The sequence below is a fragment of the Ochotona princeps genome, chromosome 21, assembly GCF_030435755.1.
Source record: "Ochotona princeps isolate mOchPri1 chromosome 21, mOchPri1.hap1, whole genome shotgun sequence".
Taxonomy (NCBI): Eukaryota; Metazoa; Chordata; class Mammalia; order Lagomorpha; family Ochotonidae; genus Ochotona; species Ochotona princeps.
The window spans coordinates 20,172,040-20,187,776 of NC_080852.1; the positions used below are offsets into that span (position 1 = coordinate 20,172,040).

The 15,737-nt window shown below is 47.9% G+C and overlaps 1 protein-coding gene across 4 annotated transcripts in view; it reads right to left on the reverse strand.

Annotated features, from left to right (window-relative positions):
• Nucleotides 1-5,041: 5,041 nt before the first annotated feature.
• The window catches only part of ABHD6 (abhydrolase domain containing 6, acylglycerol lipase), an 81,750-nt gene continuing 71,054 nt past the window's right edge, over nucleotides 5,042-15,737 (reverse strand). For all 4 annotated transcript variants that reach the window (XM_058679116.1, XM_058679117.1, XM_004581570.3 and 1 more), the window contains exons 6-9: nucleotides 12,178-12,335; nucleotides 9,026-9,080; nucleotides 8,718-8,818; nucleotides 5,042-5,976 (exon numbers count right to left, since the gene is read on the reverse strand). In XM_058679116.1, coding sequence (XP_058535099.1) covers nucleotides 5,800-5,976; nucleotides 8,718-8,818; nucleotides 9,026-9,080; nucleotides 12,178-12,335 — 491 coding nt within the window. In that variant the 3' untranslated portion in view covers nucleotides 5,042-5,799. The remainder of the gene's footprint in view (nucleotides 5,977-8,717; nucleotides 8,819-9,025; nucleotides 9,081-12,177; nucleotides 12,336-15,737) is intronic.

Below are 15,737 nucleotides of genomic sequence, written 5' to 3' on the forward strand. Positions count from 1 at the left end.
GACTTGGGGGCGCATTTACTCCAGCGCTGGACGCGGCTTCGTGTGTCGTTCACTTACTCTTCCGTTCGTTCTTTCAACAAATAAATGGCTAGCACCTCTTAAGGGCCTGCAGCACCTGCCCTCAACGTCCTTTGTGGTTCCCAGTACATTTTTGGTGGTCTAAGTGGATTGACATGAAGAGGCTCAACTGGTTATTTTTCCAGATGGAAGAAGCATCTGCACACCTTTTCGTCAAGTACTCGCTGAACACCTGCCGTGTGGTAAGCACTATGCTTGTCCGTTTTTAAAGATTGGTCTTATTTATTTGAAAGGCTGAGTGACAGAGAAGACAGACGGAATGAGATCTTCAAGAAGCTGGTTCACTTTCCAAATGGCCCCATCAGCCGGGACTGGGCTAGGCTGGAGTCAAGAACCCAGACCTCCATTTGGGTCACCCACATCGGTCCCCGGGCCATCCACTGCTGAATGCTGAGGCTCATGAGCAGGAAGCTGGATCAGAAGCAGAGCAGCCAAGACACAGACCAGCACTGTGATGGAGGCTGCAGGGCCTTGCCTGTGTTGGCTCAGCACTGCACTCTCGGGCCGGGCAGCCATGCCACAGGTGCTCACTGAAGGCATTATTAGTGCGTAAGGAGATAACGCAGATCCTGCCCCAGGGCAGGAGGGATGGGTATGGGGCAGCCACGCCTGAGCCCCACCAGCCAGGACCCTCTCCCTCACTGTTGGTAAATTGCCACCCTCTGCTGCTCTCTGAAGCTTCAGGTCCTGACTTTAACCTCGCTCTCCAGGCCTGTGGCCCATGCTTCCCTTTCTTCTCTCTCAAATGAGACAGGATTTGTTCCAGATGGGAAAAAGAAAAATCCACACTGACCTCATCCACAGGGGCGCTTTCTTCCTTGACCAAGTTTGAGTTTCTGAAGCTGCCACAGCTTGCTTCCTCAGCACCCTTTGCCACCTACCAGCTTCTGCATGTGTCACAAGGAGAGCCAGGCAGCACCCACCCCACCGAGTCGTAAGGTCGGTGATGTAAAGTTTCAGCCATCCAGGAGACATGCAGGCTGAGAATCCATGTCTGCCAGCTGCCTGGCAAGCACGCGCTGCCAGGGCTGCGGGATGGGTGTTGGCACAGCTCAGCACAAGCTGAGATGGCTCGGGCTCCCGCATCCCCTATCAGGGTCTTCAGATTTCGGCTCCCCCTCCAATTCCAGCTTCCTGCACATGTGCACCCTGGGAGGCAGCAAGTGATGTTCCAGTGCTCGGGTCCCTGCCACTCCTGTGGGAGACCCAGGTTGAATTAGTTCTTGGCTCCTGACTAGCCTGGTCCAGCCCTGGCTTTTGTGGGCACTTGGGGAGTGAAGCAGCCGAAGTTTCTCTGTCTTCTGTCTCTCTCTGTCTGCCTTTCATAATGAACTAAGTAAAGGTAGAAGGGAAAAGCAGCAGCTCATGTTTTGGGGATTCAAATAACTCTGAGTAACTTTCACGCTCCTGTACCAAGTCCTAGTAATGATGCATAACTGGGGATAACACCAGCAATTTGAACCACCTAGATGAGTGGCAAGCTGGGAAGCGGAGGTTTCCTGCTAGGCTGCTGGCTTCCGGCTAGCCTGTGTCCTGACGTGCATGTAGCCTTGGCCCTGATCTAGCTTCTTGTGCAGAGTAGGGTGGCCTGGTCAGGCTTGGGGTACTCTCCCCCAGTGAACCTCAAGGACCACCATGATGCATCAGAGAAGGAATGCTGTGCCACGGATGTGGTGACAAGCCTTGGTCCGACAGCCGAGACCCTTGGCCTCAGCACCCTGTCCTCCTTTAGATTGGCACCAGGGACAGGGACGGAGCTCCCGGTAACACAAGAACCTTCTCAGGCCCCTGAATTCCCTTGGTCAACGCAGCTTGTTAATCTGGAGTTGAGGATAAAACAATTCCCTTTGAAGGATAAAGACAGGGGTGATTTGGATTGGCACGATGGCTCAACTGGCTATTCCTCCGCCTCCAAGTGTCAGCACCCAATTTGGGTGCCAGTTCATGTCCTGGCTATTCCACTTTCCAACCAGCTCCCTGCTTATGGGCTGGGAAAGCAGCAAAGGATGGCCCAGTGTACCCATGTGGGAGTCCTGGAAAAAGCTCCCAGCTTCGGAGCAGCTCAGCTCTGGCTGTTGCAGTCACTTGGGAAGTGAACCAGCAAATGGAAGATCTTTCTGTCTCTCCTCTGCTCTGTAAGTCTCTCTTTCCAATAAAAATAAGTAATTTTTTTTAAAATAAATATTTATAAAAGATATGGATGATTGACTTAAATTTTAACTAAAGTTTACATTAAAAACATTTATTTACTTGAAAGGCAGAGTTCAGAGAGAGAGAAAGTGAGGAGAGAGAAATAGAGGGATAAAGAGGGGGGGAGATGCCTTTCATCCACTGGGTCATTCCCCAAAAGGCCACACCACCCAGAGCTGGGCTTGGCTGAAGCCAGGAGCCAGGAGCTTATTTCCAGTCTCCCATATGGGTTGCCTTCCCAGGAGCTGGGAAGTTGCGATCCAGGAGCTGGATTGGAACATTCAAGTCTTGAACTGGTGCCTGTATGGAATGCCGGTGCTGTAGGCGGTGGCTTTGCCTGCTTAAAGTTTACTTTTAAAATAGGCATATATATATTTCAAGTAAAATATATAGGTAGCTTACAAAATATATTTCAAATGATGTAAAGGGTTACTTCTTGAAAGGTCTCCCCTGCCTTCCACAGGTAAACACTATATGAGTTTTACAACACTAATAATTCTTCAACAAAATCAGGACCGGCCACTCAGAGTCGGCCACAAGAGGGCGCTGCAGATGGCAACATACGCCTGGTGCGGTCTTCTGTACAGGCAGGCAGAACTCTGCAGTGGAATGCCCACCTCCAGGGCACGCAGGTGGAAACAGGAGGCAGAACCCCTGGCTGTCATCTACAATGCCAAAGTTGGCCAGTAACCCGGAAACCAAACCAATGTCCAACAGGTGCCCAGGGGAGACTGTGCAGCTTCTGTCTCACAGAGGGTGGGCATGCATCCTTGCAGGGTGCCTAGTGAAAACATGGACATGAGCTGCTCAAACAGTTTTAACTGCTAGTCTAAACTCACCCTGAAAGCACGGTTTTCACTGTCACCTTCAATTACAAACTACGGAGCTGACTATCCTCTAGTTGTTAGCTGTGTGAGCTCGAGCAAGACTTACGCTTCTTTGCACCTCCGTTTCCTTTTCTGTAAAGGATGATGCTGTTTAAACCTCTCAGAGCTGAGACAGTGCTTCATAAGAATTACACCCGACACAGCAAGATTCAGTCCGCCAGCCTGAACACACACACACACACACACTACATCCTTCCATATTTTCTGGGAACTTCCCCTTGATAAAGCATCAGGTATCCCTAAGATGGAGAATACTCACCAGGCTCAAAGGGAAGACACAGATTCAAAACCAGGCAGTGTCAGCAAACCAGTACAGTAGGGTGGGCAGTAGTAACATCCAGCTTGACTTTCATCTCAGTCATTCCTGGTGTCATCCCTGTCCTGGACATGAAGCCCAGACTGATGGCAAACCGAGTCCTAACTAAGGTTTGTCCCTCAGCCTCTTCAGTGCTGTCTGGCACAGGGGTTCAATCCCAGCAGCCCTGCAGGCAGTAAGATCAAGAACCCAGCTGTGGTTCCTGGGTCTTGATGGGTTCCATGGTTACTGTGTGAGTTTCTGGCAGTCATACAGTGATAAACAAACAACACCTTTCTTCTTTCCAAGACTGTGGTCCAAGGCTGCCTCTGGCTGGCAGCCACCAGTTGGCTCATTGTCATCACAGAGGCTGAAGGTGGGGCACCAGCGTCCTTACCTATGGGACCACAATTGTAGGGTGAAGACAGAGCTTGGGAAAACCACATCACAGGGCTGTAGAACGTGACATGTAGTGCTTTCTGGTGGCAGAGGAAGAGGTGAGATCTGCCCACTGTACCATGCCCACTCACCCCGCTGTGGATGCTGTGCAGCAGCTTCCTTTGATGCGATCCTGAGATGGGAGTCAGCCCAGAGCATGAGAAGTCCTGTATCCAGAAGGGCTTCTGAGCTGCGACACTAATCCCAGAGATAGGACTTCTGCAGTGATCCCAAGGAAGCCCCCAACAAGAATGACTCCCACTCCCACAAAGCTCAGAATTCTCTGGTGAACACAGGAGATTGGAACAAATGAAATATCTAATATCTACTATTTTTTTCTGTTCTACTTGGTTTTTGTTTTCATCTGTATTACTTGTTCTATTTTCCTTTGATTTCCCTTTTCTAGTTTCTTGAGATGGGAAAGTAATGTGTTGATGTTTCCATCTATTTTTAATAAATGTATTCAATGCTATGACTCTCCATCTGCATGCTGCTTTAGCTGCAGCTCCCACTCCCGGTTTGATATCACGTTTTCATATTTTCTTGCTTTTTAAGATCTACGTTCCACTCTTCTCTGATAAATTATTCAGGCCAGGTCCTGAATGTTAATTTAAATTATAAAGTTTGTGTCACTTTATTTTCAGAACCATCTGGCTACCCGTAGACTTCCCATAAGGACATCTGAAAGAGTGAAGCTCCTGGCGAGTTCACAGCTCCTAAACACAATGGTTAAAAAGAAGTCTAAGGGATAAACTGATGATGCTTTCAATTGAGCAAAGACTGCAAACATGATTTCTTAAGATGAAATTCATCACTCATCTAAGCAGGCTTCTATCGCCTGTACAGCAAGCCTGACTTGAAAAGACACACTTGAAAGTTAACAGAAAATTTGCCAACATTGCATTCAAACTTGGAGCTCAGAATGGAAAACCAGGTTGCTGCTCCAGACTTAATTAAATGCATTTCATGTCACTGTGGTCAATTTCACAGCTGTTCAGACTTTTTTTTTTCAATTATGTTACTGTTCACAGAATTCACAGAATCCATTAGCAAACTGGTATTTCACATCCAAGGGTGTTCAATAGCAAAACCAAATCCAAAGGAGGCCCACAAGTCACTGTATGTGGGAACTCAGGTCTGATTAGATAGAACGTCTAGAACATTATTGCTTTATTAGTCCTATTTTTAAAAATAATAAATTATCCAGGGAAGGCTAGCCCGGTCAGGGGTTCTTCCCTCTGGTTATTCTGGGTTCATTCACAACATACCCAATTCATGGGTGGCCATCGAACGGCCCACCTGTGTTCTCTGCAGCTCCGGCTGTGCCTAGAGCAGCAACAATGGTCTCATGCCTTTCTAAACATACCCCTTTTCCCAGCTCGCCTTTGTCCTCCCACGCCCAGGGGCCATTGGGATGCATTCACAGATGGCTTCTCTATGGAAAACTTAAATAAGATCTAAACAAAAGGGTTCAGCAAATGGGGGCTAACACTCCTTCCTATCAAAGGCACTGATCATGCAGGGGAATACAGCAGAAGCAACAGAAATATCTCCAGTCTTAGTCCATGAGGAATGTCTCAAAAGGAAGCGTTCTCTGTGATTAGGGGCCAGGGCGGCTGCTTTGCACAAGCTCCTCCACGCTGTGAACGTGCAGACTTCTCTGGAGATTTCACGGCTGGGCTTGCTGATTTTGTTCCATGTGGGTTTCTGCTTTGTGAAAAAAATCTTGGAGATTTCCTTGTGGCTCTGAAGCTCTTGTGGAACCTTGGACACCAGGGAGCAAGGACTGGCATCCTTGGGGACACTGGCGCTCCGACCACCTTGGGGGCAGGATCCCTGAGAGTGGTGGCCACGTCAGGCTGGGGTGGGAGGAGCAGGTGCTGTGTGCAGAGTGCAGGCTGCAGTCAGGCCTCAGTCCAGCTTCTGGTTATTATCTGTGTTGTGCACAGAAGTTAGAAAGTCGACCATGAGCTTGGCTGTCTTCCTGGGTCTCTCCATCACCACCGAGTGCCCACAGTTTTCCAGAAGCTCCACCTGGCAGTTGGCAAGAGACTTGGCCAACACATCTGCCCCAGATACATCGAGCACCTGCAGGGCAAGAGAGAAAATGAGATGGTGGCTAAAGAGCTAGATGAGCAGGAGGGCTCTGTAGACAGAACCTGCATGAGGTTTGCCAAGCAGACACTGCTCTGACGTTCAGGACCCCGTCCCTTCAGCTCGGGGCTTGTGACTCTCAGAAGCAAGCAAGCAGCATGCCTCCCATTTGAGTCTACAACTGCCAGTGATACTGAAAAACACACAGTCCCGGGGCTCGGCAGCGTGGCCTAGTGGCTAAGGTCCTCGCCTTGATCCCATATGGCCGCTGGTTCTAGTCCCGGCAGCTCCACTTCCTCTATCTCTCCTCCTCTCAGTATATCTGACTTTGTAATAAAAATAAAATAAATCTAAAAAAAAAAAAAACACACAGTCCCACTAACAAGGAGGTTCTGCCTTGGAGGAGAGGCTGAGCAGGACAAGGGACAAATACAGCTCAGTGTGACAGGGACTCAACTGGCAGGGGACCTGGGAGCCAAGGGACCATAGTGGGATGGTGAGGGATATCACTGCTCCTGAGTCCTGGGAGAGTGAAGAGGAGGGAATTCAGAGAAGGGAGCAGACAAGGGAGGGAGTCATGACAAGTGCAGAGGTCAGGCAGGGTCTCAGTGGGCAGGGGCATGGTAGGGGCGGGGAGAAGAGGGGCTGTGAGCTGTGTTAGGGAGAGTTGACTGACTGGCCCTGTGGTTGCAGTAGGGCACATGAGGAAGACGCAAAAGGTGGATGCTAGCCATCATGAGCTGGGAAGAAGGGGTCTCTTAGAAGGCCCTTTGGGGATGCCCCAGAGGCCAGTGAATAACAGAGTACTTTCTATAATGGGAGCCAGCACCTGTCCTGTGCTGCCACTGCCCACAACTCTCACTCTTACTGTTGTTGAGAGTCAGCCCTGCTAGGGCAGTTTCCAGTTTGCCCTGGCCTCCTCCCTTCTCAGAATCACTTTGACTTTCAGCTTAGCCTCCACCCTTTATGGCATACCCAAAACCCCCAAGGAACTCAAGCACCATCTGGGTTGGGCTGGCTTTGGCTTAGCTGTATTCCTGCTATCCAGATTACAAAAACCAAGAATTTCCACACAGTGGGCAGAATGGCTCAGTCAGTCAGGCGAGGGAAATGGATAGCTAGTGGGAGCTGAGTGGCAGCAAGGCACTGCATCCTTGTTCCTTGCCACTCAACTCATAGCAAAGGATGCTGTGGCAATGATCTGAGCAGAAATTAAGGCCCACTATTGTGGAAAAACACTCGGAGGAAACGCAGATGGGGTATCTCTCAGCAGGTGAAAAAAAGCATGAAAAAGTAGCAATTCCTGACTGAGTCTGTGTCCTGCACAGGACCCTCCCAGTTTTCTGGACTGAATGTAGAGGAGAGAAGCCTGACTGATGAAATCACCTGAGAAAGGGCCAAGAGGCCCAGGTGGGTAGGTTGTATACTGCCCAAATCCAAGGGGCATCACTCATACAGAAATCACAAAAAGATTTTTCTTAAATAAACAGCATACTCCAAATGGTCCCAAAGATACATTTCTAGACAGACCGATGGGAATGATAAATGTTAAATGTTTTTTAAAACTATTAACAAATAAAATGAGACACATACACACCAGGGAATAACAGCAGTGAAAAGGAGCAAACTACTTACATATGCAATGACATATACTGACCTCAGAAACCACAGGAGGACCCTTACACACATAACTTCTGTCCTAAGCTTGAGATCATTTAAAAATAGTTTTGAAAAGCAGCATGAAAAGATTTTTATGAACTAATATGAAATCGTTTCCAAGATACAATTTTCATCTATATACAAAGTCTACCTCCTACATATATGAAGTCAGTTGCAATATACAATATACAGGGCTCAGTGTGGTGGCCTAGCGCCTGGGGTCCTCGCCTTGGGCACACTGGGGTCCCATGTGGGTGCCAGTTCTGGTTGCAGAAGCCCTGTTTTTCATCCAGCTCCCTGCTTGTGGCCTGAGAGGGCAGTCGAGGATAGCCCAAGGACTTGGGACCCTGTGTCTGTGTGGGAGACCTGGAGGAGCTCCTGGCTCCTGGCTTCAGATCAGCTTGGCTCCGGCCATTGTGGTCGCTTGGTGAGTAAATCATCGGACAGAGGATCTTCATCTCTGTCTCTCCTCCTCTCTAATATATCTGAGTTTGCAATAAAAATAAATATTTTAATATATACATACAATATACAGCACAGATGCTATATATAGTGTATATAGTGCCTGAAAACTTACACATGTATCATATATATATGCATACACACACACACACACACACACACACACACACACAGAAGATCAAGGGGTCTTCAGGGCATTCACCAAAAATGTGGTATGAACCTCAGAGAACACACACCCTAAAACCAGATATGGTTACCATCTTGCCATTTGCAGAAAACACCCGCCAACCTCTGCTATAAACAATGTAAGAAATAAACAAGCAATGCACTGCAAGGCTAGGGCATTGGGATTAGGACTATGAAAATGGCTAGGTTTTCCTAATAAACTTTTTGGTAATCCTTGAAGTTTTTTGTACCATGTGACTACATGGCTTTGGTGAAACTGTATTTCAGAATGATTGTCCATGGCTCTTCATTTTCAAAGATCAAATGTCCTTGCTCTGAACTCCCAGAACAATGCACCTGCGGTCAGGCCTGGGGCAATTCCAACAGCCCCTCATGATGACTTCTGGCTTTCCCTCAAGGACATTTTTCTGCAGGGCAGGGTTGCATACCTGGTCTTGTTTTCCCCAGATGATCTGTGTGGGCACTTTGATCTTGTCCATGTTCTTGTGCAGGGAGTATCTGGATTTTTCGCTGACGATTTCCAAAAATACTTGCCGGAAAAGGAACACAAAGTGAGCATGGGTGGAGCTGTGCCTGTGAGTGCCACCCAGGGTCGGGGGAAGCAGCAGGCGTGGGGCACCGCTTTCCTGGCTTCTGGGGCCCGAGGAAACATTCAAAACCTTAGAGAGTTAACACACAAAAGGCAGCTGCTGCATACCATGGTAACAAGCGCCAAGATGAAAGCAGGGCTACTTACACTTTCGGTAGAAGTTGTTGTGAGGGAGGCGGACATCAACAAGGCCCTGCAGGATCTAAGAATAAAAAGCCAGAGTCAGAAAGCAGGACAAGATGCACCTCCTGCAGCCTCTGCCAGCTCTGGAGCTTTACTGCACTATGCAGGTTCTCAGGCTCCCCTAATTCTCCAAATTCTCATGGTATTGCTATAAAGTAACTGGGAGTAGCTCCTAAGCTCCTGGTTTGCTTTTTAATTAAGAAAGAATGTAGGTGATGCTATGAAGCCCCTCCGAGCATGTAAGAGACAAGTGAGATGGCCTGACGGAAGACCTGCCTCAAAAAAATCTCTATTTAAGACAAAGAGTGAGCCCAATGTCAATGCAGCAGAGTACGGTCTTTTCTTCCAAAGTAGATTAGGGAAGACAGGCCTCTTAAGCAATGAAGGAAAAAAAATCATTTGGGCCATTGTGGTATAGCAAGTGAAGGCTCACATGTAGTGGGTGCCAGTTAGAGTCTTGGCTGCTCCACTTTGTATACAGCTTCCTACTTTTGCACATGGGAAAGCAGCAGAAGATGGCCCAAGTGCTTGGGTGCCTGCACCCATGTGGCAGACCTGGATGAAGCTCCTGACTCCTGATTTCAGCCTGGCCCAACTCCTGTCATTATAGCCATTTGGGGAATGAAGTAGAAGATGGAAGATTCTCTCTCCTATTCTCTCTCTACAACAATGCCTTTCAAATAGCAAGACAGAAAGACAAATAAATAAATAACTTATTTTTAAAACAAACAATTGATAAAATTCTGCAGTGGTTCCATACTCTTTGGCTTATCATTTATGGTTATCTCTGTCTTCCCTGGTGCATCCTGGTGAGGGCTACAGCCACTGTGGACAGGTCTGCTGGACCTGGACTTCTGACCCAAAGAAGTGGCTGTGACCAGAAGGAACACAGTCCTCCCCCTCTTAACTCAGTTGTCTTTTTTTTTTTCTGAAAGGCAGAGTGACAGAGAGACCAAGAGCTCTTGCATTTGTTGATTTGTCCCCACAAATGGCCATAGCAGCCAGGGTTGGGACAGGATGAAGCCAGGAGCCAGGAGCAGGGATTCCAGTAATTGAATCATCATCTGCTGCTTCCCAGGTCATTAGCAAGGAGCTAATCAGAAGCTGAACAGCTGGGACTTGAACTGGGATGTTGCTGTCCCAAGCACTGCTTAACCCACAGTGCTACAGTATCTTCCCTCCTTGAATCAGACTTCGTAAGTCGGAGTTCAGGGACCACATTATCAATAATCTCTCCTCTCATCTACCTGGAACAGGTCTGAACTCCTCCAGTGTGCGCCCTCAGAAGTCCTGTGTACTCAGGGAAGAGGGGAGGGCCCAGCATTGGCTGCTTTAGACTACAGCAACGCTCTGGAGCGTAACTAGAATCTGATGCGTTCTAGAAGTACAAGCTGAGAGATGAGACCAATAACAATCTATGTAGCAAACTGGGGCTCAGCATCAGATACTGTTCTTTGTTCTCGAATCCATCCTGCATCCAGGCATCAATCCATCTTACACCCATCCACCCTCCACCTTTTTGCTCCATTCATCCATGCATCCACCCATCCATCCACTCACTCATTAATCCATCCATCCACTCACACATCTCGCTTCCCTTAATCATATGTTTGTGTCTACCCATGCATCTATGCTATTCTACATTTGCCAATCCCCCATACTCCATCCCTGCGCTACCCAGGCATCCTCCTGCCTAGCCAACCCAGCAGTCAGGCACTGCCCCTGCATCCCTAAACCACCTACGCATGCACATGCATAAGCTCACAGATCCTTCTATCCTGCACCTACTCATCCATCCATTCTCCATGCCTGCATTAGCCAGGTATTCCCTCATCTCTCTATCCAGTCTATAGCTAGATCCAACTTCATGCAAGCACTATGCTACAATCTGGGGACAGAACAGTCAGTTAAGGCCCAACCCTGATTTAATGGAGCTCAGTGTGGCAGACACAGACAAGCAAAGGGACAATCACAACAAGACATGAGCCAGGGAGTGTTCTGGTGCTCCGTCTCTCCCAGGAAGGGCTTTTGTAGCTGCCATTTATTTTCCCTCAGCATTTCATATCCCTGATGACTTGGAAACTTGGAGCTTGCTAGAACACTGCTGGACTATTCTAATCTGGGAACCAGTCAGTGCTGAAAGGGAACAATGCCACATGTTCTTGACTAAAAGAGGATTTCAGGCATACAGGCCCCTACAGCTTCAGATTCTGGGTGCTTCCTCAGAGATCGGCCACCCTACTAACTGAATCATGCTCACAACCTCTCAAGAGAGGCCATTCTCTCACCTGGGTGGACCCACCCCACCCTGAGGCAGGGTCGAGTTCCTACCATAGAAGGAGACTCTCCTGCTTCTCCCCCACACCCTCTTGTTGGGATGACCTGAGTCACCCCGTGACCTCCAACATCCACTGAAGGCTCCAACTATCTAGCCTTAAGTCAGACTTCCCCGGGTGCCACTTGTATACACACTGCCTACTGGACACCTCCACCTGGAGCCGCTAGAATGTAATGATCCAAAACAGAGCTTTTAGTCCCCCAAGCTACCCTTCCTATCTTGCTCCTGATCAGCAAATACTGCCTTTATCTTCCAGCCAGATGCTCAAGTACCAGAAGCCACCTCACCCAATTCATCTCAGTTCTCTGGTCTCCTCTGCTGCGCCCCAATGCATCCCATCACCATCTCCAAATGGGCCTCTTTGTTTCTGTGCTCCTCCATACTCCTCGGGAATCCTCCTCGTGCACTTGGGAAGACTCTAATTCCCTTCCCTTGTATGACGAGACCCCCACAACATCCAGCCAAACTGTTCTCAAAGTGGAACTTGGGAACCCACACTAGTCAGCACTACTTGTCTTTCCCACTTGTATTCTCTCAAAGCACACCAACTATCTGCACCTATGCAATGTGGGATAACATTGGACAGTGTCTACCCACAGTCCTTCCCTGTCATGCTGATTCACCACTATATCAAGCAGGGTGCCTGACCTGTCAGGGGCCCTGCATAGGTGCTACTTGAATGAACAGCTACAAAAAGGAATGAATACACAAGTGAAGGAGGGAATGCATGCAGGAAGCTGGTACTCACCAGCTAAGCCCAGGGCGGAGGGCACCTCACCTGCTGGGGCACCTTGAAGCGGACATAAGAACAGAGCTGGAGCATTTCACTCATCTCTTCCGGGGTAGAGGGGATCAGGGGAATCTTCTGCATGGCAGCTGAGTCTTGTATCTCTTTAAGCCGCTGAACAAACTGATTATCAGTTGAATACTGCAGGCCTGTAGGATTCAAACCCAAAGGGCGTGACAGTACATCTGCCTTTGTACTCACTCTTTTTCTTTTTTTTAAAGATTTTATTATTATTGGAAAGCCGGATATACAGAGAGGAGGAGAGACAGAGAGGAAGATCTTCCATCCGATGTTTCACTCCCCAAGTGAGCCGCAAAGGGCCGGTGTGCGCTGATCCGATGCCGCGAACCAGGAACCTCGTCCGGGTCTCCCACGCGGGTGCAGGGTCCCAAAGCTTTGGGCTGTCCTCAACTGCTTTCCCAGACCACAAGCAGGGAGCTGGATGGGAAGTGGAGCTGCCGGGATTAGAACCGGCGCCCATAGGGGATCCCGGGGCTTTCAAGGTGAGGACTTTATCCGCTAGGCCACGTCGCTGGGCCCTGTACTCACTCTCATTTGAGGCAGAGAACTTTCAACAGCAGCCTAGAGCTACTACATATTAGGTTTCTGTCACTTTGCATTTCCTTTCTAACAGATACCACCACCTTTTCTTCAAGTCAAAACACACTGTGAGAAACACAGGGAAGAATCCTTCAAGGTAACTTTAGGGACTAGCGACTCAGCTCCTTGGGCCAGGAGCATCAGGAGGCCCAGAAAGGCCCCATGCCCCTGGAATCCAAATGTACATTTTAATTAGTTGCCAGGAGTCATATCCAGGGTGAGGTTTAAGAAGCATCAGTAGAAAGCAGCCAGCCCAAGCCCCCTTGGCCTGAGTATTGTTGAAAGGACTTGATAGACAGCATTGAGCTCGTGGGACCAATTCTTCCTTCTCGTTGGCCTGGACCCTCTTGACACTGTCTCTGTTTTTTTTTTTTTTTTTTTTTTAAGATTTATTTATTTTTATTACAAAATCAGATATACAGAGAGGAGGAGAGACAGAGAGGAAGATCCTCCATCCAGTGATTCACTCCCCAAGTGAGCACAACGGCTGTGCCAATCCAGAGCTAAGAGCCAGGAACTTCCTCCGGGTCTCCCACACGGGTGCAGGGTCCCAAGGCTTTGGGCTGTCCTCGACTGCTCTCTCAGGCCACAAGCAGGAAGCTGGATGGGAAGCGGAGCCGCCGGGATTAGAATCTGCACCCATATGGGATCCCGGCATGTTCAGGGCGAAGACTTTAGCCACTAGGCCAAGCCGCTGGGCCCGACATTGTCTCTTTTTAAAAATGTTTTTTTTTTATTGGGACTGGTGTGATGGAACTGGGATTCCATATAGGCACCAGTTCTTATCCTGGCTGCTCCACTTCTTATCCAGCTCTCTGTTTATGGCCTGGGAAAGCAGCAGAGGATGGTCCAAAACCTTAGGACCCCACACCCATGTTGGAGACCCAGAAGAAGCTACTGGCTCATGGCTTCAGATCAGCTCAGCTCTGGCCACTGCGGCCACTTGCAGGGTAAACCATTGGATGGAAGATTTTTCTCTCTGTCTTCTCTTCTATCTGTAAATCTGAATTGCCTTTCCAATAAATAAAATAAAATATGATAAATGTTTTTATTTGTTTTTATCCACTTGAAGGCAGAGAGAGAAGGAGACAGAGAGAGAGAGAGAGACAGACAGAGAGAGAGAGAGAGAGAGAGAGAGAGAGAGAAACTCTTTCATCTACTGATTCACTCCCTAAATGTTTACAACAGCCAGAATTGCAACAGACTGAAGCCAGTAGCCTGGAACACTATCCAGATGTCCATGTGGCAGGGCCCCAGGTACTTGAACTATCATCTGCTGCTTCCCACATGTGTTAGCACAAAGCAGGACAGGAAGCATTGGATCCAGGACTCAAAGTGGCATTCTGATAAGGGGTTGTAGATGTCCTAACCTGCAGCCACCACTGTGCCACTTTGCCCGCCCCATTACTCTCTTATGTTTGGAGCTGATATGCAAAATGCAAGAATGTGAGCCCTCACCTGCGCCATTGCCCACACTGGTCAGCCACCCTGCTGCCCTCTACACTGTTCCTCTTCCTTTAGAAAGAAGCGATCACTGAGCCTGAACCCCTTGCACACTGGCTATTACTTCCTACCTCCCTGGAGATGCCCTGAGGAGCAGCCGTCAGGAGCTACCCAGGAGCGCGAAAGTAATTTTCCCTTCCAACAGTGGGCACATTTCTAGTTGTTTCAGAGCCAAAGAGCTAGATTATACAAAGGGAGGAGGTAGCATCAATAATACAGGTTATACGGATGAAACCGACACGACCATACCTTTCAACACTTTTGGATCTAACATGGTATCATGTGTGGCTTTCACAATGCTGTGGTGGACATTTCCTCCCTCTAAAAAAAATTCTAGGATAAATGTCATGTGGACTGGGCCCTGAGATCGAAAAAGGATGTTAGTGGGGAAACTAAGTGAAATCCAAAGAAAGCCCGAAGTCTAGTTATTAGTCATCTAGCAACTTTGGTTTCTTTCTTTTTTTTTTTTTAAGATTTATTTATTTTTTATTACCAAGTCAGATATACAGAGAGGAGGAAAGACAGAGAGGAAGATCTTCCGTCCAATGATTCACTCCCGAAGTGACCACAACGGCCAATGCTGTGCTGTGCCGGAACTGGGAACCAGGAACCTCTTCCGGGCCTCCCACACGGGTGCAGGGTTCCAAAGCCTTGGGCCGTCCTCAACTGCTTTCCCAGGCCACAAGCAGGGAGCTGGATGGGAAGCGGAGCTGCCGGGATTAGAACCGGCACCTATATGGGATCCTGGCACGTTCAAGGTGAGGACTTCAGCCGCTAGGCTACAGTGCCGGGCTCGAAATTTATTAAGACACAACTATTTCATGCATGGTGCTTGGAAAGAGGGAAAGAAAAAGTGCTTTGAGGGCTTGTCTTCAAGTTCAATGTTCTTAATGGACCTGAAAACCATTAACTCTCAAGGTAGCAGAAGAATATTTAAAGCCAATTAAGCCAATAAATGTTCAACTTATGGTATTCTCTGTGGATCACATAGAAAAAGGTAAATCAGAAAGGATTTCCCAAACAGCCACAAGGTAGGTGGTGGAGTTAAACTGTCTAGGAATGGTTCCTATCTCACCTCTCACAAATAGAAATTTTTGCATCCCCACGATGTCATCTATAAAATGAGCATAATATCTTGATTTGGTAATTACCTATATAAAAGAAATCATTGAGTTGTGTACTTTAATTTATTATTGTACAAACAATATGCCAATCTAGTATCAAAGACACGGTAAGAGGAAAGAAAGAGAAATTAAGACTTGTAGCTTTTGTATCTTATAAATCCAAGTTTGAAGATTTATGGAAGAAGAACAAATTTAAAAATCCAACTTCAGATGATAATTTCTGCAGACATGTTTAGCTCAGGTTGACATATATAAAAAAGGGAGAAACCAAAGTCACTGCTATTTTTTAAAGGATCTGATCTTTGAGTTTTTAGTAAAAAGGGA